At 42.4% G+C, this 22,631-nt stretch overlaps 2 protein-coding genes across 2 annotated transcripts in view; one reads left to right on the plus strand and one right to left on the minus strand.

Annotated features, from left to right (window-relative positions):
• BCO1 (beta-carotene oxygenase 1) overlaps positions 1 to 22,631 on the plus strand; it is a 174,448-nt gene that overhangs the window by 4,123 nt on the left and 147,694 nt on the right. The window contains exons 2-4 of the mRNA XM_042919373.1: positions 9,443 to 9,571; positions 11,299 to 11,364; positions 13,402 to 13,663. The gene's annotated coding sequence lies outside the window, so the exon portion shown is untranslated. The remainder of the gene's footprint in view (positions 1 to 9,442; positions 9,572 to 11,298; positions 11,365 to 13,401; positions 13,664 to 22,631) is intronic.
• Positions 1,554 to 14,008, minus strand: GCSH (glycine cleavage system protein H). Its single transcript, XM_042919399.1, has 5 exons — positions 13,747 to 14,008; positions 10,320 to 10,399; positions 9,068 to 9,131; positions 3,331 to 3,462; positions 1,554 to 1,690 (listed from the first exon to the last, which is right to left on the minus strand). The coding sequence occupies exons 1-5, from the start codon at positions 13,892 to 13,894 to the stop codon at positions 1,593 to 1,595; spliced, it is 522 nt and encodes a 173-aa protein (XP_042775333.1). The 5' UTR covers positions 13,895 to 14,008; the 3' UTR covers positions 1,554 to 1,592.

A 22,631-nucleotide genomic window follows, 5' to 3' on the forward strand; every position in this document is an offset into this window, starting at 1 on the left:
GATTTACCTGTTTCCTTTAGGTTTTCACCTTTGCTGTTTATTCGCCGTCAGAAGGTGGTAGTATTTGAATACCTCCCTTTTCCTGCACCAACTGGGAAAAATGATAGAGGTGTTTGCTCTCGCTGCGTGTACTTATATTAGCAACCTAAAATTATCACTGGGCACTGTAAACTTGCTTAAGCTGCAAAGAATATTCAGTAAGTCAGTGTCGGAGCTCATAAAGTTTCACTATGTCTACTGCTGTTCCCATTACTTGAAATGGAAACCTGAATGTGGTTTACTTACTTAAGGATGCTGTGTGCTATGTTGATCAAACTTTTACCTTTCCTTGTTTTCCTTTTCTCTCTTCTAACTTAGCAGGATAAAAACAAAATAAGTCAGTGCTCTCCTTTTGATTATGTTAAAGATAACCAAAAAATGGTACTTAATACTATCAGGCAATTAGGTCTGTTTTATTTGTGACTAAAAGAAAACATTTTCCTGGAACTCTTCATTGTTATGGCTGAAATTGCCTTTTATTTTTTATTTGTTTAGTGTTTAAGTGTATTTACTTATTTTGAGAGAAAAAGAGAGGGCACAAGAAGGACAGAGAGAGAGAATCCCAAGCCGGGATTCTCAGCACAAAGCCTAATGTGAGACTCCAACTCACAAACAGTGGGATCACGCTCTGAGCTGAAATTGGACCCCCAACAGAATGAGCCACCCAGGTGCCCCTATATTTCCTTTACAAGGGGCACCTGGGTAGCTCAGTTAAGCATCTTGATCTCTCAGTTTGTGGGTTCCAGCCCCATGTTGGGCTCTGTGCTGACAGGACAGAGCCTGCCAGCATTCTCTGTCCTCCTCTCTCTGACCCTCCCCTGCTTACATGCACACTCACACACTCTCTCAAAATACATAAATAAGCTTAAAAAAAAAAAAAGATACATATAAAAAATAAATAATAAATTCCTTAAATAACTTTCCATAAGTTAAAATTAGCATTTTCACAAATATTAGCAGAGTCACTAAATGAAATAGTAACAACAAAACAAAATACATGATTAATGAAGTTGAATGTTTTATTAAACTATCTTCCTTCAAGGCTGTTGCTTCACCATATAAAAATAGCACCAGCAAGCACAGTATATTACAAAATTAAGATAATATTGTTCTTTATCTGACACTATACAACTAACAGACCTTTCTCCACTGCCATTTATTTCCAATGGACAGATCATTTAAGTATTTTGACCCCAATCCAGGTATAGATGTAAGCAAGTGAAAATTCCCAAAGGTTTAAGATGACATTGTTATCCTGGAATTACATAGTTTTTATAACTAATTTCTAACCACAGCTAATTTCAGGATTCTGAATAGTATAACCGGAGCCTAGCCTAAAAATCATAGGGTGTTGCAAAAAATATACATATTGTGTTTATAGGCAATCGTTAGAAAGTTAAGGGGTGTTTTCTTTCATTAACATTGTTGCAAGTAGTTTCTTTTTGCACTGGTATTGCTAAGAGTTGTCATTTTAAATCCTCTGTGCACCATTAATTTAAGACAACTATGCTAGATTAAGTTGTTTCATACTAGTTTATTTAGGGGTTCCATTTTTACTCCTCAATAGATTTTATGTATTTCTCATATGCTTCTTCACTCATCAATTCATCCAGTTCTGAAGGATTACTGAGTGTTATCTTGATCAGCCAACCTGCAACCAAAAAACAGTTATCATATTCCAAACTATCTTTTTAAAGTGTCAAAGTCAAATGTGTTCAAAATGTAAAAATTTCTGAGTGCCTCAAAATTTAGTATTCTTGACATAAATCACTCATTATTTGTTCAAGGAGAGTTAAATTTTAGCCTTAACAATTCAGTTAATATCTTTGCATATCACAACTGAAAAGAATTAAAGCTGGAATAGTTTCCACCATAATGGATTAAGGACTCAACTTCACACCTGTCAGAACGGCTAAAATCAAAAACACAAAATCAAAAACACAAGGAACAGCAAGTGTTGGCAAGGATATGGAGAAAAAGAAACCCTCATGCACTGCTGGTGGGAATGCGAACTCATGCAGCCACTGTGGAATACACTATGGAGGTTCCTCAAAAAATTAAAAACAGAACCACCCTATGATTCAGTAATCACACTACTGGGTATTTATCCAAATACGAAAACACGAATTTGAAAGCATACACGCACTCCCCTAGGTTTCCTGCAGCATTATTTACAATAGCCAATTATGGAGGCAGCCCAAGTGTCCACTGATAGATGAACAGACAAACTTGTGGTATATATACAATGGATTATTACTCAGCTGTTAAAAAAAAAAAAAAAAAAATATTGCCATTTGCAACAACATGGATGGAGATAGAGAGTATAATGCTAACTGAAATAAGTCAGAGAAAGACAAATACCGTATGACTTCATTAGCATGGAATTTAAGAAAAAAACCAACCAAACAAAGGAAAAACACAGAGGCAAACCAAGAAACAGCCTCTTAACTATAGAGAACTGATGGTTAGCAGAGGGGAGGTAGGTGGGGGAATGGGTGAACTAGGAGCCGGGCATTAAGGAGTACATTTATCATGATGAGCACTGAGTAATGTATAGAATTGCTGAATCGCTATATTGTACACATGAAAGTAATATATAACACGATATATTAACAGTACCGGAATTAACATTTTTTAAATGAAAAGCGAAAAACAAAAACTTTAAGTTGTCATAACCATCAACAACTAACATTGAGGGATCCAGATACGCAGACCAGGGACAGCTTTCTCTCACAGAAGAAACACTGTAACTGCTGAGGTGAATGGCAGCAGAAAGCAGTAGCTGAGTTGGAGGGGCAGGTGACAGGCAACAGAGAACTGCAAGCTAATCCTGGTTTTGCCATTTATTAGCTGTGCGACCTTAATAGATAAAAGCTTTGGAGCCTCAATTCAGGTACAAAATGGAGAAAATTGCTGCCCCCCATACTTCCCCAGGTTATTGGGAAGATGAGCGTATGAGAAAACTGGCACCTGGCACAGTGGGTGTTCCTCTGCCGCCACCCACACCACACAGGGTGACTGGGTACTTCGTGTCTGAAGAGGAAAATAAAGAGTCCCAACGGTGACACCAAGAACTCCAAAATAAGGCAGTGTTTTCAATGACAGAGATCTTAAACATAAGCTTCAATACTGAGCTAATCTGTCTTTCCCTTTTTTAAAGCAAAACATCCCTATTTACTATCCAAAAGTGCAAAAAGATGAAGTTAAAATCAGCTGAAGCTTGCTTTATAAATCTAGGTTAAATGTTAACTGTAGCAATAATCCTTTGAAAAAGTTCTAGCAACAACTTACCATCTTCATAACAAGATTTGTTGACAAGTCCTGGATTTTCTGCAAGAGCTTCATTAATTTCAGTTACTTCTCCTGATAGAGGAGAATAGAGTTCACTAGCAGCTTTCACACTTTCCAAAGCACCAAACTCCTCTAAATTGAGAAAATTAAAGAAAATATCAAATATCACAAGTCAGTAACCTGAACATATAAAATATGGAGTAGTCACCTTTAATACAGGCATGATAAAACATTCTAAATATCTTTAATTAAAAATAAAACCATAGGGGTGCCTAGGCGGCTCAGCTGGTTGAGGGTCTATTGATTCTGGCCCACGTCATGATCCCAGGGTAGGATTGAGCCCCGCATTGGGCTCCACGCTGAGTGTGGAGCCTGCTTAAGATTCTCTCTCTCCCTCTACCCCTCTCCCCAGCTCTCTCTCTAGAACAAAATAAAACCACAGATTTTTGTCATAGTCCTGTCACCTGTGAGAAGGGTATAAATATCCTCAGTAAAGTGGATCTATCTGTTTTAGACAGAGTGACAACAAATGGTGATGTATCTGAATACCAATGTATTTAATAACTTCAGTAAAAATTTTCTTTCAATTTACTGTAGCTCTGAAAATGAAAATTTTAGGAGATTCCAATAATGGTGAAGTATCTTATCAGACCAGCCTTCCTGCACATAACAATTATAAACTCTGGACAAAACATAAAAAAACAATGATATGAAGGCTCTGTAGAACGACTAAAAGAGAAGTCAGTCCTTAAAGGGGGCCCAAACTGGGTGTGATCTTGATTTGCATAATTTGTGCCGACAGCGTTGCCTCAAAGTGCACAGTGTAACTAGAACACAAACAGAAAACCAGTCTTAATTGCTTGAGGGATCAGAGGACAGAATGTGGGCCTGCCAAGGTGGCTGGAAATTGAGGGTTGAGATCCTTAAAAGAAGAGAGCCATGATGAAGAGAAAATGTCAACAGATCCCAAAATGACCCATAGACCCACACACTGGAATAAGCAGAGAGCCTAAAAGTAGCTATTATAAATATGTTATGTTATAAACATGTTCAGATCTTTTAAAAGTTCATCTTATGTTCATCATGAGGGAATACCTATAAAGAAATGGAATTTAAATGAACATTCTAGAACTGGAAAGTATAATATCTAAAATAAAATTCACTGGATGGCAATAACAGAAGGGTCAGGGAATGTGAAGAAAGAGCATCTGAAATTAACCAATTAGATTGGTTATTTCAGTCTTTTGATAAATTTTTAAAGCACTGAAAAAACAGCCTCAGTCGTGTGGGACAACATCAAGTGATCTAAAGTGAATGATAAGGATACAACATGCCCATATTTGTGGGTTATAGCTAAAATAGCGCTGGAAATTAATTAATATCTTTGGGTTTCATTTACAAAGAACATCTTAAAACAAATGACCTGGGTTCTAAAGATACTAGAAAAACACGAACAAAAGCAGTTAATTTATGGAAAGTAGACAACACTTGAAAGAAGGAATAGTGATTTTTTTCCAATGGCTTTTAGCCTGAAGAGAGGCACCAATCTGTGCTATGTGGGGCAGCCAAAATTCTGAAAGAAAATCTCAGTCTTAATTGGCGTTAAGGAACCAGAAGACAAGTGTTTGAGGCCACCACAGCTACTGGAAAGCGAGGTGGGAAATCCAAAAGAGAGAAACTAAAAGGGAGCACCAAAAATCCTGTGTATAAACTCTGCCCAGGTCTCTGAACTATCCCTCAGCCATGCATGCACCAGGCAGACTCCCAAGTGTCCCAGCTGAGGCCAGAAGAATTAAACTTCTATTTTAGCTGCTATCCACCACAAGGGAGACAGCATTTTACCATATGGGCAGAAAATACTTAGTAAGAAGTCAGAAAAATTAGAGCAAATTAAATCTAAGTTGAAGGAAGAAAACACAAGATAGGAGCATGAAGCGGACTGTAGAGAAAATTAACCATGAAAATTTGCTTCTTTCAAGATTAATACAATTGATAAATAGCTACCAAGAATGATCAAGGGAAAAAAAACAACACAAATCACTACAAATATGAAGGAACAAAACAGGGGTTCTTAACTGTAGATCCTGCAGAAATAAAAGGATAACAAATGAAAAATGAGCATTTTTACACTGAATTTCACAACAAGAAATGGAAAAACTCCCCCCAAAACATAATAAAACCAAAGTAAGACGATGTAGAAAATATGAATAGCCTTATATCTATTTTTTTTTAATGTTTATTGTTTTGAGAGAGAGAGACAGAGAACACAAGTGGGGGAGGGACAGAGAGAGAGGGAGTCACAGAATCTGAAGCAGGCTTCATCCAGGCTCTGAGCTGTCAGCACAGAGCCCGATGTGGGGCTCGAACCACTAGCCACCCACTCACACCATGAGATGATGACCTGAGCTGAAGTGGAAGCTTAACTGACTGAGCTACTCAGACGCCCCTGAACAGCTTTATACCTGTTAAAGAAATTACATTACATGTCAAAAACCTTCCAACAATGAAATCATCTGACTCACAGTTCACTGGTTAATTCTATCATTTAAAGAATAATACCAATCTTGCAAATTCTTTCAGAAAAAGATAGGTAGTGAGAACATTTCCAAACTTAGTCCAAACAATATAACTAATTCCAAAATTTGACAAAGCCATTATAAAAGACCAGTATCTCTCATGAATATTAATATGAAAATTATTAATTAGCAAATCAAATCCAGTAGTGTATTTTTAAAAGACAATTTTTGCATCATGTCTACCAGGAATGCAAGGCTAATTAAACACTTAAAAATAAATCAATCTTGGGGTGCCAAAGTGGCTTAGTCAGTTGAACATCTGATTCTGACTCAGGGTCTTGGGATCAAGCCCTGCATCTGGGTCCAGGTTGAACATGGAGCCCACTTAAGATTCTCTCTCCCTCCCTCTGACCCTCTCCCCTGCTTTCGTGCTCCCTCTTTCTAAAATAACAAATCTTATTAATCACATTAACAGAATAAAGGAGAAACCCCTATGATCACGTGAATAGATGGATAAAACAAATTTGACAAAATTCAACATCCATAAATGATAAAAACTCTCAGCAAACTAGATAGAAAGGAACCTCCTCATCTAATAATGGGCATCCATCAGAAACCCCACAGCAAACTATCATGCCTAATGATGCAGTCTTCAATGCATTCTCCCAAGATTAGGAACAAGGCCAAGGCAATGATGTCTACCTTACCACTTCTATTCAACATTACACTGAGGGCTTGGTCTAGTGCAATAAGGCAAGGGAAAGAAATAAAATGCATGAAGATTGAAAATAAGAAATAAAGCTATTTACAGATTACATTGTTTACATAGAAGATCCAAAGGAATCTACAAAACTATAAGAACAGTGAACTTAATAAGGCCTGAAAATGAAAGCAAAAACGATTGTGAAGTTTCAAGAAAAAAAACACACGGAGAGTACCTTTGCAAACTTGATACATGCCAGAGTTGCTCAAACTTTCTTGGTTCCCAGTGCCCTAAGTATCTGAGTAACTTACTTTTCATTTTTAACTACAACTATTTAGTGATATGTGGCTGCTGCATGCTATACAAGTTCGCCACCACAGAATCAGCCTGAACACAACCACTGCCTTATTTGATGATCCTTGCTTATTTTCATGCAGTATTTGCTTCAAAGACACATTACCCAAGGTAACACAGTGAGATCTAATATTGGAACTGTTAATTCCATTGAGCTATCAGTTGTGTGGTGTCCAAGAGAGGTCAAAAATTTTAAATGTCCCACAGCACCCCCATGGCACTAGGGTGTATAAGATGGGAACTATGGAAACAGACAAAGATTTCTTAGAGAAGATACAATGTTCTATATATAAATATTATAACTTGCACTTGTTAAAAATTAAAAGCTTTAAAAAAAAAAAAAAACACAAGAAAATTAAAAGGCAAAATCACAAAATATGACAAAATACTCACAAAAAATAGCCCCGAAAAAGGATTTGAATCTAGAATATATAGAACCCAAATAAATTTGATAAAGGCTTGACTAGAGACTAAACAACAACAACAAAAAAAAAACGTGAGTGGCAAAAAGCATGTGGAAGGGTGTTCAACAGTAATTTGTCATTAGGGAAAGATAAGTTAAAACCACAGTGAGATGTGCAGTGCCTACAAACTCTCATACTGCTAGTGAGAATGTCAAATGGTACAACCACTTTATAAGAAACTGCCAGTTTCCCAAAGTTAAACATATACTTACTACGTGTAAGCCAGAAATTCCACTTCTACATATACTTACCCAAGAGAAATGAAGACATCTACAAAAAAGACTTATACAAAAAGTTTATAGTAGCTTTATTTCTAACAGCCAAAAACTGGAAATAATACAAACATCCATCAACAAGGGAAAGATTAAAGTGTTACACAATGGTACACTATTCAACAAAATATGAACAGTAGGTCACAATATAAATAAATCTCAAAATCATGATACTGGACAAAAGAAGCCAGACATAAACTGTGGTTCCTTTTGAATAAAGTTAAATAGACAACACTAATCTATGGTGATAAATCAGAGAAGAGGTTGTCTTGAGAAGGGGTTTAATGGGCAAGGTTTATAAAGTGTTTGTCAAAACTCATGGAATTGTACATACATCGTGCGTTTTCACTGTATGTAAATTGTGCATTAATTTTATAAGGACCTTTAGCAGAAAGTTTAAAGAGAGCATTCATTAGTTTAGGGATACTTATGTTAATTGAAGTTTTTTCAGCACAGAAAGCAAGGTCATGCTGCTCACTTGCTGGGAAGAGATATTTGGAAACAGGATCTCCTGCTTGAGAGCAGCAGAGTGGATCACAGTAAATAAAACACCATAAAAGAAAATAACAACTGCTGTCTGTATAGAATGAAGAAAAATGGACAAAGATTATCAATCACAAGGGTCTTATTATGATATCGGAAAAGGTTCCTACGAAGACCTTCAAAAAGAGGGATAGGACTACTGAGAGCCAGGAAGCAGAAAAAGTTCAAGCAAGATAAATAATGGGGAAAGTTTCAGCAGAAAAACTTATGGCCAATACTGTCAAAGATATTTAGAAAAACAGATACTTAAATTCTGTAGGGCTGTCTTCTGTATGTCACAGAGCCCATGAATAATGTACCTGGTTCTACTAACATTATCAAGCACTCATCTTATGTTAAACATTATGCTTAATTTCACCTTAATCTTTAAACAACTGTGAGGTAGCTATTATTATTATTATCATCCCAACTTAAAGATGAGACTCAAATTAATTTCACCAAAATTACACAGCTGATACATTGTGGGGTCAGGATTTAGAATGAGGTTCTGACTCCTGAGCCCACTCTTTCCTGATATTCTTTACTGCCTCTAAAGAAAAACAGATTTTATCTTCTCATCCTACTTTTGGATCTGGCCATTTGAGAAAGTGATGCTTGAAGATTTTGCTGCCATTTTGTGACCTCTGACACAAAGAGGCAGAAACAGTAGGAAAAGAAGTCATGTCCTTGATGAACCTTCACTGTGCCAATAAGCCAATCCTGTATCCACCTATCTCCAGACCTCTTGAAGGAGATATAATAAACCTCAACTGTTAAATCTACTTTTAGATGAGTTTTCTGTTACTTAAGTAAAAAGCACTCTAACTGACCCTAGGCGCAAACAAGTTACTATTCAAGGTAAAGAAAACTTAAGGCATGAATCATATACCAAGATGAGAAAAATACCTTGCTTGTTCAATTTTGTCCCAACTTCAGGCAGACTACAGTAAACAACATCTCCCAAAGCTTCCTAAAACAAACAAAACAATAACCTTTAAGAAATCAAATTAAACCTCCTAGTGAATAGAAACAAGCCAAACACCAATACTCTATCATTCAGATAGGGCATATTTTACACTTGAGGGGCTGCATTCTTTGGTTTTTCTCACAACTTTAAAAATGCAGAACTGTTTTTAGCTCAGGACCTGCAAAAAAACAGGCCACCAGTTAGACTGGCCCACAGGCAGCAGTGACTCCGGTCACAACCTCCACCACCCCCCCAGCCCATATACTAGAGCTCCTCCGAGAAGAAACACACCTTGTGCTTTTTCACCTTTGCAGTTTTGCTTAGGCCATCTCCCCTCCTGTATTTGCTGAAATACTACCTACTGATCTGCAAATCATAGTCCTCAAGCCTTGTACTCCATGAAGACCTTGACTCTGTTTGTTAAGAAGTGAGCTCCCCATCAGGTCAGTGAGTTACAACCGTGCACTATTCATGCCATCCATCTTGCGATGCTTTGTACGTTGTCTTCCATGTAGGAGATTCCCCTCATAAACTCCAGGAGGGGAAGACGACACTTGTACAGTATTGTACACAGCACGCTGCTGTACCGGGCCTCAGTAGGTACACAGAAATGCCAGTGAAGATACAGCTGCCATTGATTCTCAGTGCCCCCTTTCCCCTTTCAGCCCCACCCTACACACAGACCCAGTGGAAAAATCATGGACTCATACTGTTATTTGCCTTCTCATTTTCTTCTGCATAATTTCTCAACAAGGGATCAGTGGGAGATTAAGAGAAAAAGATTGGCTAAATAAAGGGTTCCGCCTTGGTCCCATCTGTGCCAATTTAGGTTTTCCTTCTGGAGCGTGTATTCACATGGATCATGGATCATGGGTGCTCCACAGGATCTACAAAACACTGTCAACACTCTAGCCTTTTACTTGCTCTTACTCTCTCCTTAACGACCCCAAATGGAACAAACATCTCTTTCCTGAATAAGGTGTGTTTACTTTTAAGTGTTAACCTTTCAATAATCTCTTAAAACACTATATACTGCCCTAACTAAATTACATTTTTACTCGCTTCACCTATGATTGATGCTCTTGAAAGAACTCAAAATACTAAGGGGCAGAATAAACAATTTTTAAAGGTAGAGACAATCCAAATTAGGCAAGCGCAGACTGTTTTCAATATTTCAAGACAATCCAGTACCTGTGCAAAATTGCTGATTCCCACTGTTCCAATTCCATTTTCTGTTGTTATCCATTCATGTTTGTCTGTGAATTTACGCACTAAAACAGAAGACCAGTATTTCAGAAAAGCAGTGGCACCACTTGTTAAAAAGCACTTTTCATATCAATGCTGTCTAAAGGCAAGACTTTCCCAGTATTTGTGTTTGACTTACTGACCCTGCCTTTCAGTACACTGCCCAGGAAAAACCAGATCTTGTGAAGACAGAACATCTTCTCAACAATAGGATCATTTAGACGACCGTGGCTCGATGTGAACACCTGGTGCATCTTTTGGAGATTTGATTATTCCAACATTAGTCTAAATCACACATATAAACTATTTTGGGGCACATTTCAAAGTATACTTATCTATTAGTGATCTGTGTTACAGAATGTAGTCTGTTCCTCTATAGACAGATGTGGGTGAGGGAACATAAATGCTTATAATACTTATAAATGCTCATAAATGACTTAACCTAAAAAAAAAAAAAAAAAATGCCTCTTTGGGTAGAGTTGACCTAAGAGGACTTCACTGCAACTTGGTTATAAAGGGGAATCTTACAGGAATGAAAACGACTTGGATCAAATTATATAACTTGACTAAGTTCTTAAGATTTCATTTTAATTGAAATAACCTTGTCCTTGAAGAAAGTGGCTACTGTCATTTAAAGAAACAAAAATTTTTTAAAGCATATGCTATCTTCTTAAATATATATATCATATTCTGAGGCCAAGCATTTTTCCAAAAATAATGCATCAGAAGCTAATGGGAAAATGGTTCACTACCTCAAATACTGTTCTAGAGTAAGCCTTGCTGGTTCACTCTTCCCCCTTACCCAAAAGATAGTTGTGCTTAAATTGCTTTAATGTCACAGCTCTGAAATGCAGCAGAATGTAACTACTACTTTCTTTTTCCCCTAATCATGAAAAAACTTCAATTTCATATTCTTCACTGGAAGAAGTCGGAATCTGTCACAAAGGAACTTGCTTTGCTTCATTCCACTTCAAGTAGTTAACTGCTTCAGGTCAATCTGATCTCTCCATGTAAAGTTCATACTTGGTGCTCTGCCTGCCACTCTCTCCCGGCACTGCTTTTTCCGGACTACTTCAAGTTTAGAACCTCCTTCCTGCCAGGAGCCTTTCTAGCCCTCCAAGCTTGGATTCGGGGGCCATCCAACTTACTCCCACAACGCTGCACCAGTCTCCCTGAGTCCTGACCATACAAGCACAGAGCACCTGAGGAGCTACGCATGCAGCCCCTTTGTCAGTTCTCCCCAGGAAGGAGACTAAGTACAAAGCAAGCAAAAGCATGGTGTATCCCACTTTCACTTGTATTCCCAGTTCTAAACACCGTGCTTGGCAAACAGCACTCAGAACTTGAGGGAGTAAAATAACTTTTTAGTTTAGTTTATTAAGTAAAGGAGATTTTGAACAAAATATCTACGTAGGTGTTTGGCTACAACACTCACTTCTCCCGGTTACAGCTGTAGAACTGGCTGATTACAATACCAATTATGAGCAGTTCAAACCCAAATACACCTTTTTAAAGTAAGGGCTGGACAACAAATGTGACTTCTCTGAGACAACTGTCTTGATTTGGGCCTTGCCATCTTGCCTAATTGTAAAGATAATCTTAGGAGTAAGGCTGCCCTCACTCAGTTTAGCAATTGAGCGACCCCAGGTTTAGAGGAGAGGCAGCATTAGTAAGGTAAATGCATGAGCGTCCACTTAACTTAAAAGTCCCTAAGACATTTTAGTAGACCAAGCTGTTGAGGCTAAAGACCAGAGTTAGTTTAATTCTCCTTTAACCCTTGGCCCAAAAGGGAAAATGTGGACAAATTAGGTAATTACTTTCTTACTGAGCATTTAAAAACATCGTTTTGGGCCTCAAAATGACGTGTTTTCAGTAATTTATGTGTTTGCATGTTCTTCCTTTCAAAGTCACTATGTGGGGTGCCTTGCTGACTCAGTCAGTAGAGCATGACTCTTGATCTCAGGGTCACGAGTTCAAGCCACACATTGAGCATGGAGACTCCCCCCCCCCCCCAAAAAAAGTCCCTTCTAATTCCCTAGCCAGATAACCTATATTAATATTGGCCAATTATTTTTTATTATTTGATCCTATAATATTTCATAACAAGTAACATTTACCAAGGACTTACTATTTGTCAGGCTACTTGTACAGAGAGGTTACATTTCATTTCATTTCAGCCTCCCAACAACTTTGTGTGGTAGGCATTATCATTTCCACTTTTCTAATAAGAGACTCAGAAGTTAAGTGACTGCCCCAGATCACATAGCTAATAAGAGGTAGAATCAAAATTGGAACTTGGGTCTCGGTTTTAAAAACCTTGGTGTTCAACCAGATCATGGGTGTTGATATTTTGGACAATATTTAACTAGATGTAACAGTGAATAACCAAAAAAGCAGACTTTAAATTCAATTCTTATCTGAGATATGCTTTCCTCTTGTATGCAAATCGGTAATTATTGATATGTGTCACCAACAGAACTAAAGGAATATATTAGCAACGAGAGAGTAGCAGCTTTATGTTTCAGACTGGAATAAATAAATGTTATCAATTCTTCCAGTTCCAAACAGGTTTCTGAAACAGTCAATGAGACAAGAGCCATCACAGACCTGTTCACCCTAAAGTAAGAAGCCTCAGTTCTTGGAGGTGCAGTTAGTGTCTCAAGCATTTGCGCAGGCAGTAAGAAAACGTTTTCTGCAGCGATAATTGCGCTAAAATATAAAGTATCAGAGATGACCAAGATATTTGTGGGCAGGGCTCCTGGTTATTTCAATTTCAAGTCCGTGTGAGGCCTCATTTCTGTCCCAACACATCCACGATTCAATAGACTTGAGCAGAATGTATGAGTCCAAAAGACTATCTCACTGTTTTTGGGAAATGGCCAAATCTTCAAAGATATGCTCGCTTTTGCTGGTAAAAATCTAGCTCCCGTGCTTTAATTTCACTAAGTGCTCTTGCTTTAATTTGACTTCAGAGTTCTCAGTGATAGCCCACATAGCAAACTAAAGACTACTATGTCTCCACTTTTAGGGCCCACGATACACACATATGCAAGATAACCTAAGATCGCGAAGGAGCCAAGCGACGCTTGCCCGGTTCTCCAGCAGCGAGCGGTCGCGCGTGTGTGCCAGGCTTCCTCCTCCTGGCTCCCCAGCCCGCAGGACAAAGGCTGCGGTGTCGGCCACGCCACTTAGGGAGGCAGCATTGGCCACGCAACCGGAGATCCCAGCAGTAGAAAGCGTGGGCAGTGGTCACCTCGCTAGACCCGGGTGGTCAGCACAGGAGAGTCGAGGTAAGCATTGACGAGGGGACGGAGGCGCCCAGCCTATTCCCCCAAAGCGGCCGGGCTCACCCCACGTGCCCGCCCGCTCTTACCAGACAGCAGAGCGGAGCCCGTGCGCAACGTCCGGACGGCGCCCGCCCTCAGCCCCCAGGGCCGCGGCAGGCAGGGCGCGGCGGGCGCGGAGGCGGCGCGCAGGCTGCAGGCCGCAGACCGCATGCTCCGCACCGCTCGTAGCGCCATGTTCGCAGAGGTGCGGGGTCGCGGTGCAACGTCTCGGGAACCCCGGTCGAAGGGGGCGGGGCGGGGCGGGGGGCGTCCCGGACTGGAGCGAGCCGGAGCGAGCCGGCTGGTCTGAGGGGCGGGGGCGGGGCCCGGGTGTGGAGGGGCGGGGCCTGGTAGGGCAGCGCGCGGGGGCGGGGACTCCAGGCGGGGAGCGACCTCGGATAGGGCGACGCTAGAGAGGGGCGGAGGGCCTGCGGTAGGGGCTGAGGGTCAGGGGCGGGGCCTACTGCAGCAGGCCGAGCCCTACCGGGCGGCGCCGCGGGTCGCTGGCGGGGTTGGGGGGGAACGGGCGGGGCCTAGTTCCCGGGAGTCAATTTCCCGCAGTGAAAGTGCAAGGTCAGCAGCTCCAGCTTTGCTAACCTGGGGGACCCGCCCAGGCAGTGAGAAGGGTTCCGGCAGAGGTGGCTTCGCAGGGCGGGCATTCTCGTGCCATTGGGTCTCTGAGGTCCTGGGAAAGATAGAGTGTCCCCATTCCCGTTAAGTATGCTCCCGTGCTTCTACAGAGGATCAAGGTCACCCAGATCGGGACTCATAGCCAGGTCTAAACAGAATCATTGTCAAAGGAGACTGTCGTTGGGTATTGGCCCAGGTAGCTCTGACACATAGTTTCTGTTTGACTTTGAGAAATACTGGAAACAATCCAGGAGCCCACTTTATTACTTTACCGATCCCAAGAGGCCTGGGTACCCCCATGCAAGGGACAGACAGAAGCTCCTAGAGAAGCAAAGACTTGTCCAAGGGTCGGGAGTGTCTCCTTGGTGGAGACTGGATGGGAGCCAGTTAGCTAATGGAGGAGCAATCAAAGGGCAAAGTGGAAACCCAGCATGGTCAGTTCCTTGCTTAAGTAGCCAGCCCTGGGACCAAAGCCTTTCCAGAAAAACAGAAGTCCTGTCCCCATCCAAGGAGACAGAAAATAATTAAGTTCTGGGAAAGACTTCACCGTCAACACAAATTTTATGGCGTGGGCAGGAATCAGTGAAGAAACAGTGGAGTGAAAAACACCTCAAGCTCCACATCATTATTACAGATTGTCATCATCACATATTCCTTATTATACACACCTTAAAGCGTGTGTGTATGTGAGTGCGTGAAGGGATGTTTGGGAGACTTCCATGTTGTTGCACTGAGCTTCCACCCCACTTACAAAATGGGCATTGTTAGCACATCTGTGCAGTGCTTGCAAGGGCTGTCATGCGCCAGTTTCCTTTTCCTTGCTATATGCCTGGGACTGTGCAAACATTACCTTTTTAATCCTCTCCAAACCCCTTTCTGATACGTATTACTTTCGTTGCATAGATGAGGAACGGGAGGCTCGGAAAAGTTAATTGACTTGCCCGGGAGTGGAATGGGGAAGGCATGTCTAGCTTTAGCAGCTGCTAGGTGGCAGTAGCAGGACTTGACCTCTAGTTGGGCTCACGGTCAACTGCTTGTAAGGTCTGCCACTTGCCTCCCTTTGGGATGCTGACTGGCTCACAGTGGTCTACTCCAGACTGCAGATCTTGGCTAGCTTCTCATATCAATACTCTGTTTTTATTGTTGTTTTGTTATAAGCCAATATAGCGCAATGCAAACCATGCCCTAAAATATTTATTCCCAGCTCTACTGATGTATTTGGTGCGAAGAACAAGGTCACATGTCAGTCTGTGACCTGTATCACATGCCCTTCCACCAAAACAATAGGCAGTGTGTCATTTTTTAAAATCTAATAAGTATTGAGGCTAATCACAAATTATTTTTTTTTCTAATTGATAATCATTGTAACATCCATGGCTTGAGATTTAAAACGTCATCCCACTGCACGTTTGGTACAACCACCTGAGAATTGCCTGTGATCTTTTCTCTCAAGTGTGTCAGAAGGGGTCCACTCATCTCTTTAAGCATTTTTTCCTCTCATAGCAATACAGTTGAAGGAGTTGCCAGTTTGATATTTACAGTCAGAAAAGGAGTGGAGACTAGATGAATAACTTACAACTTCTCCAGATCTTAGAGCTTTTCATATTTAAAACAAATAGACTGGAGTGCCTGGATGGCTAAGTCGGTTAAGCATCTGACTCTTCATTTTAGCTCAGGTTATGGTCTCCCATTTCAGGAAATTGAGCCCCATGTCGAGCTCTGTGCTGACAAAAGCCTGTTTGGGATTCTCTCTCCCTCTCTCTCTCTAAAAAAATAAACATTTTAAAAATAGATAGATAAGTAAATAAATAAAACAGACTGTGTATCTGGGTAGGTTTCTGTACCAGTGTATTGGGGCCTGTGTGTATACCGTGCTATGGGTTGTCTGATGAGCATCCCTGCACATTTAGCTCACGTTCATGCGTGACACAATAAACAATGGATGATGGGCTTTCGGTTGGATAGAAGATGATGAAATCCCCAAGGTTTTGTGTATGTTGCATGTTATGTGGCTCCTTGTGAACGATCCTTTTTTTATATTCAGGGTAAGATCCTGATTCAACTGTCCTAAAAAGACATTTAAGCTCTCATCCAGATACACTTGATCTTAGCCAAAAGGCGGAGAAGCGATAAGCTCTCATCCAGATAGAAGCCAGTAGTTCAGCTCCAGGGTTGATGAAGTCAGTCATCAAGCACTCATGTTCCTCTCATCTTTCTGCTCTGCTGTCTTTGGATTGTTCCCCATGGTGTCAGAGTAGCTGCACAAGTTCCTGGAGTGTTGCTCAGGCCAGACCATGTCTAGCAGCATAAGATGCCATCTCTTTGTGTCTTTTTATTGGCAAGTAGGCCTTTCCTGGAAGTGTCCTAGAGACTTCAGTTTTCATTGGCTGGAACTGGGTCGTGTGACTACCCCAAATCCCTCATTGTCAAGGGCAATGGATTAGTATCCAAATCAGGATTTACACTGATGTGGCTACAGGGGCACTTTCCCATGAGTCTCCTGGGAAAGGAGTATATGGCTACTTGATCAAAGTTGGGTTCTGATAGCAAAGAGGAAAGCATGGAATGGATTTGGGGCAGGCAACCTAGAGGAGGTATGTGTGTGTGTGTTGGGGGCAGGAGATGAGTGAGCTAGAGAGGATATGTGAGGTGCACTCCCCTGCACGGGGGAGGGGAAACGTGCCCTTATCCACACAGACACCTAAACACCTTTTATTGTCTAGATCTGTGGTTCTCAGAATTTAGGGCAAGATTAGCAAGTCTGACTGCACATTGGAATCACCTGGAGAGGCTTTAAAATTATTGATGCCTGGGGGCACCTGCGTGGCTCAGTCAGTTAAGCATCTGACTCTTTTTTTTTTAATGTTTATTTATTTATTTATTTTATTTTTTTAACGTTTATTTATTTTTGAGACAGAGAGAGACAGAGCATGAACGGGGGAGGGGCAGAGAGAGGGAGACACAGAATCTGAAACAGGCTCCAGGCTCCGAGCCATCAGCCCAGAGCCCGACGCGGGGCTCGAACTCACGGACCGCGAGATCGTGACCTGAGCTGAAGTCGGACGCTTAACTGACTGAGCCACCCAGGCGCCCCAATGTTTATTTATTTTTGAGAGAGAGAGAGAGAGAGAGAGAGACAGAGTGAGAGTATAGGGGAAAGGAAGAGAGAGAGGGAGACCCAGAATCTGAAGCAGGCTCCTAGCTGTCAGCACAGAGCCCAACGCGGGGCTTGAACTCAGAAACTAAGAGACTAGCCAACTGAGCCACCCAGGTTCCCCAAACATCTGACTCTTAATCTCAACTCAGATCTTAATCTTGGGGTCTTGAGTTAAAGCCCTGTGTTGGACTCCACACTAGGCATGGAGCCTACTTTAAAAACAAAACACAACAACAACAACAACTTTGATGCCTAGGTCCTAGGTCAAAGATTCTGAGATTCTGATGTTTGGGATGAAGTCTGGGGCATGCAGCCAGGCTTGAGAACTACTGATGTAGATTACCAGTTCCCAAAGTATCACCTAAGGAACACTAGCCCTGACTGGGGTGCTTCAAAACTGGATGCCTTGGTCAAAAAGTTTTGGGAATCATTGCACACTTGAGCTTGCGTGCTCGCCTCATTCCATGAGACTCACAATGCATATTTAGCATGTTAAAAACTCTCACAGTTCCCATGCTAAAGAACTTGTGTAACATTTATAATCTAGTGTTTGTCATATTTATTTGATTCAGAAACATTTCTGGGGGAATGACACCTATTATGTTGAATTTTGTCCCCTAAAGAAATAATGTTGAAGGCCTAACCCCTACTAATCAAAATGTGATCAAATTTGGAAATAGGGGTGTTGCAGATGTGATTAGTTAAGATGGGGTAATAATGGATTAGGATGGGCCCTTAATTCATTAGGACCAGAGGGGTGCTTGAGTGGCTCAGCAGGTTAAGTGTCTGACTTTGGCTCGGGTCATGATTTCTCCGTACAAGAGTTCGAGCCCTGCATCGGGCTCTGTGCTGATAGCTAGGAGCCTGGAGCCTGCTTCAGATTCTGTGTCTCCTTCTCTCTCTGTCCCTCCTCCACTCACACTCTCTTTCTCTCTCAAAAATAAATGAACATTAACAAAAACTAAGTAGGACTAGAGATCTTATAAGAAGAAGAAAAGAAACACAGGGACAGACACACAGGGAGAAGGCCATGTGATAACATAGGCAGAAATTAAAATGATCCATCTACAAGCCAAGGAATACCAAAGGACACTAGAAGTTAGAAGAAAAGACTGTTCTCCAGAGTCTTTAGAGGGAGCCTGGCCCCATTGACACTTTGATTTGGGGCTTCTATCCTCTGGGATGGAGACCATAAATTTCAATTGGTTTAAGCTACCCAGTTTATGCTACTGTGTTCCTCTCGAGAGGAAGAGAGAGAGAGAGGGAGAGCGATGGCCATTAACACCTCTTGGACACAATTTGAGAAACCCTGAAATAGAATCATTCAGAAGCAATCCCCGACCAACCAAGAAGATGAAATAGTCCGTAGAGGTCATTTTTTTCCCCAAACTCCAGACAGTGTTTGTTTTATTTCTAGGAGGAAATACATTTGAACAGTCTATGACAATAGTGGCAATTGAATGTACTTAAGTGTATATTTTTCTTATTTTTTTTTACTTGCCAGGCTTGGTGACTTTTCTGTGGACACAGAAAAACATTGGCCTGGAGAGACTGTAGAATCACTGGGAAGCATAGGCCCAAGGCTCTGGCCTTCCCCCTCTATAGATGTTCGTGTGTGGATGAAGAGCTTAAAGCTTGGGTGCAGCTGACACAGGTACAGGGAGGCCGGACCTCTGACAGCAACTCGGGCTGTTCCCTGCCACTGCCAGGGTCCTCTCTTTTACATTTAATGCCCAGGAAACCGAGTATTTTCGCCAGCAACAAATCGGCAATCTCTCCTTCCTCCGACAGCTGTAGAGGGAAAAAGAACCATACGACATACATAGAACCATTCTCTTTGGGGGGTTTCTTCCTTCCTAAGGGGAAACCATGGTTTTATTGTTCAACTTGGTCTCTGCCAAAGTCACTGCACTGTGTAGAGTCAGTTTTCTGTTGGGATTCCCCTTCTTCTGGGAATCCCAGGGGTGTGTGCTCCCACCTTTACCCTGATGTTTCTTCTTCCCCTGTGATGAGAATGACAGTATTCCCTCTACCACCCCCAATAGGGGCTGTTAGGAATGTATGTACAAAGACCCTCATGCGTTGCTGCTGGGAACGTGAATTGGTGCATCTGCTTTGGGAAATAGCCTGCCGTCTTCTCAAAATTTAAACTTGTTACCATATGACTTGTTGAAACAAATGTCTGGGCCCAAGATGGAGCTGCTCCAGCCTGGGGTGCCATGTCAGCAGACTGAAGCTTAGAGAACTTTTGTGTCCCTGTAAATGCTTCCCTTTATCAGAATGCAGTATATCAGGTTAGCCAACCTCCAAACACCAAGCCACCTCTGAGCCCTATACTTCTTTTCTTTTCCATCTCGCCACAAACAAGATTGACTGTGTGGCCCCAGTCAGTCAGATATATTTTCATTTTTCTCTTCCTTGTTCTTTATTCTTTTATCCTATAAAAGCTTCCTGCCTTCCACCCCATTTGTACTTCTCTGAATAGAGACTGTCCACTTCATGGAGTGTTAAGGTTTGTATCACCTAACTTGTCTGCCTTAATAACTTTTTAAAAGGTTTCAGCCTTGGCTGTATACTAAAATCACCTGAGAAGATTTCAGAAATACACGTGCTTGGCTCATTCACCCAAGGATTCTGTGTGTATTGGTCTCAATGCAGCAGCAGGCATCCCAAAAGCCCCCACGTGATTCTAATGTACACTCAGGGCTCAGCATCACTGGGGTCATGAACCAAGTGCCACCTTGGGAATCAGGAGACCCGATTCTAGTCTGCCCTTCATTTGTTTGTATTCTTGAGGAAGGTATTTCCTCCTTCTGGACCTATTTCCCCTCCCATGAAATGAGGGCTTTGAGCTACAGAGGTCTCTCACGTCCCCCGCATGTCTAGTGCTGCTCAGTCACTTCCTAATTCAGGGTCAATGACTGTTGAAGAATAAGCCAAAGGGACTCACCTGATCATATTTTTGCTCCTCATTGAAGGCCACCAGGATGACAGAGATGAATAGATTCAGCACCACAAATGTCATGAAAATGATGCAGGACCCAATCAGGAAGGAGCCAAGCACTGGGCTGTAGTCCAGGACCTGTCAGGAAGAAAGCCAAGAGTCACCCCCAGAAGTCCTGTGTCCTAGTAGCCACTTCCCCATAGCCATCCTCAGAGGGAAAACTGGTTCTCAGACTAGGCAGAGCCTGGAACCAGGAAGGATCCCTTTTGTCTGGCAGCTGAGAGCACGGGCATTGCTCTCAAGAGCTGCCAAGAGACGAGGTGCCCGGATGGCTCAGTTGGTTAAGCAGCTGACTTTGGCTCATGATCATGATCTCACAGTTCGTGAGTTTGAGCCCTGAACCTGGCTCTGCACTGACAGTGCAGATTCTCGATTCTCTCCCTCTCCCTCTCCCTTTCTCTGCCCCTCCCCTGCTCTCTCTCTTTCTCTCTCTCTCTGTCTCTCTCTCTCTCTAAGTAAACAGAACAAAACAAAACAAGCTGCCAGGAAAAGAAAAAGATAGCACCCCCTACTCCCTACTGCCGCCATTTACAAATATAAGGCACCATTTCTGGCCAGGGCTGGGAGCATTCCCTTCTAGAGACCTCCCAGCCCAGTCCTCTCCTAAGTACTCAGTGCATGATGTTCTCCTGTAAGCAGGGGTTCCCAGGGCAAACTATGGGCCCTAGTATGGGGCTGTCTGCCTAGAGGAAGGGGACTGTTTATTTGTCCAAAGTTGCCTTGTGCTTGCCAGGCCATGGACCTAAGGGGTGCATCCATTCAGGGAGAGACATTTGAGGAGGGTGCTTTTTCTCATTTTCATAAAGGCTTGGTGTAGATGGCCGTGTCCATGTTCTCCCGACCCCACCCCATTACCTCTTCATAGTTAAAGATTCCTAGCTGAAGGCTGATCATTGTTTCTGCTGCATCAAAGAGGGTTTTGTAGGAACGGAGTTTCCAACCAAATATTAAGTTTGACTGTAATGGAAAGAGTCCTCATGAACAGGAAAAGAAACCAAGTGACCTCCCCACCCCCCACCCCCAAAGCCTGTTGTTTGACAGAGTCTCTGTTCTGGGTCAGCCTTATCCTTGGCCCCGCAAAACCGTACCTATGGGGGCTTGCAAGTGAGTGTGTGTGTACCTACCCAGTTCTGTAAGGAATGCGTATCCCCTTCTGGGGCTCAGCACCACCCACTAGGCCCCTACTGTGTTCACTCAGATGGCTGCAGTTCACTCAGGTGACTCAGTGATGAAACTGGGCTCTCTGAGGCCCCAGCCTCTTTGCTTTGGGGGAGTTGGGTTGGATGACAACAGGCTTCTGCCTGGGCAGGGCGTCCCCTATACTTCCTCCTCACCACAGCACGCTTCCCTCCAAAGATTGCCGCTTTTATGTCAGGGAGGCCCAGCACTCCCTTTGCTCTGAATTGGTGACTTCTCATCTCCGGACACGGCCAGTGTCCCTGTAGCTCCTATACTGCAGATGGAGGACTGAATAAATCCATGTGAATTAAGGGGTCCAGTGAAGTACTTGTGATAAAACCAAACTCCAGCTTTTTAGCATACACCCCCCATCACTCCATCAGTGCTCCTTACCCCATTTCTAAGGGTGGGAGAGGGAGAGGCAGTAGTTAGGTAGTGGGGAGTCAGGGTGGAGGTGATAGGGACAGGAAAAGGATGGCTAAGGAATGGGGAGAGGGCTAGAGAGAGAGTGGTAACTAGGATAAGAGAGACCACTGTGTGGTGTGCAGCTCAGGGATGGTGGAAGGTAAGACTGGATGGGGCCAAGGCAAGAACTGGGAGAGGGGCTGGGGTGGACAGTGGGTCAGGATTGGGTGAAGGGGCACGGAGGAGTGAGAGCTGTGGTATTATGGGGAACGTGGACTTGGAGGCGATGGGGGTTATATTTAGATGGAGAGCAAGATGTGGCAGAGGGTCTTTGTTTCCCACATAATTGGTAATAAAAGAGTTGGCAGTATTTTTTTTTTCATTCGCAAAAGAGACGTGACTGCCAAAATGCTCTCAGTGTCAAGGGGCTGAATGAAATGATTTTTGGCCCTGTTAAGTTCATGCCTCGTGTAGGGCACCAAGCAGTGACATAGCCTACCCATATGTAGGCTAATCTCTGCCCAATTCATCTTCAGCTCCCCCCTCCACCCCCGAGC

The sequence above is a fragment of the Panthera leo genome, chromosome E2, assembly GCF_018350215.1.
Source record: "Panthera leo isolate Ple1 chromosome E2, P.leo_Ple1_pat1.1, whole genome shotgun sequence".
NCBI lineage: Eukaryota > Metazoa > Chordata > Mammalia > Carnivora > Felidae > Panthera > Panthera leo.

Coding starts and splice junctions, on each gene's coding strand:
- GCSH (XM_042919399.1), bottom strand. CDS start 13,894: ATGGCGCTACGAGCGGTGCGGAGCATGCGGTCTGCGGCCTGCAGCCTG. Junction 10,400..13,746: donor GGGCTCCGCTCTGCTGTCTG/GTAAGAGCGGGC, acceptor CTTCTGTTTTAG/TGCGTAAATTCACAGACAAA. Junction 9,132..10,319: donor GAATCAGCAATTTTGCACAG/GTACTGGATTGT, acceptor TGTTTGTTTTAG/GAAGCTTTGGGAGATGTTGT.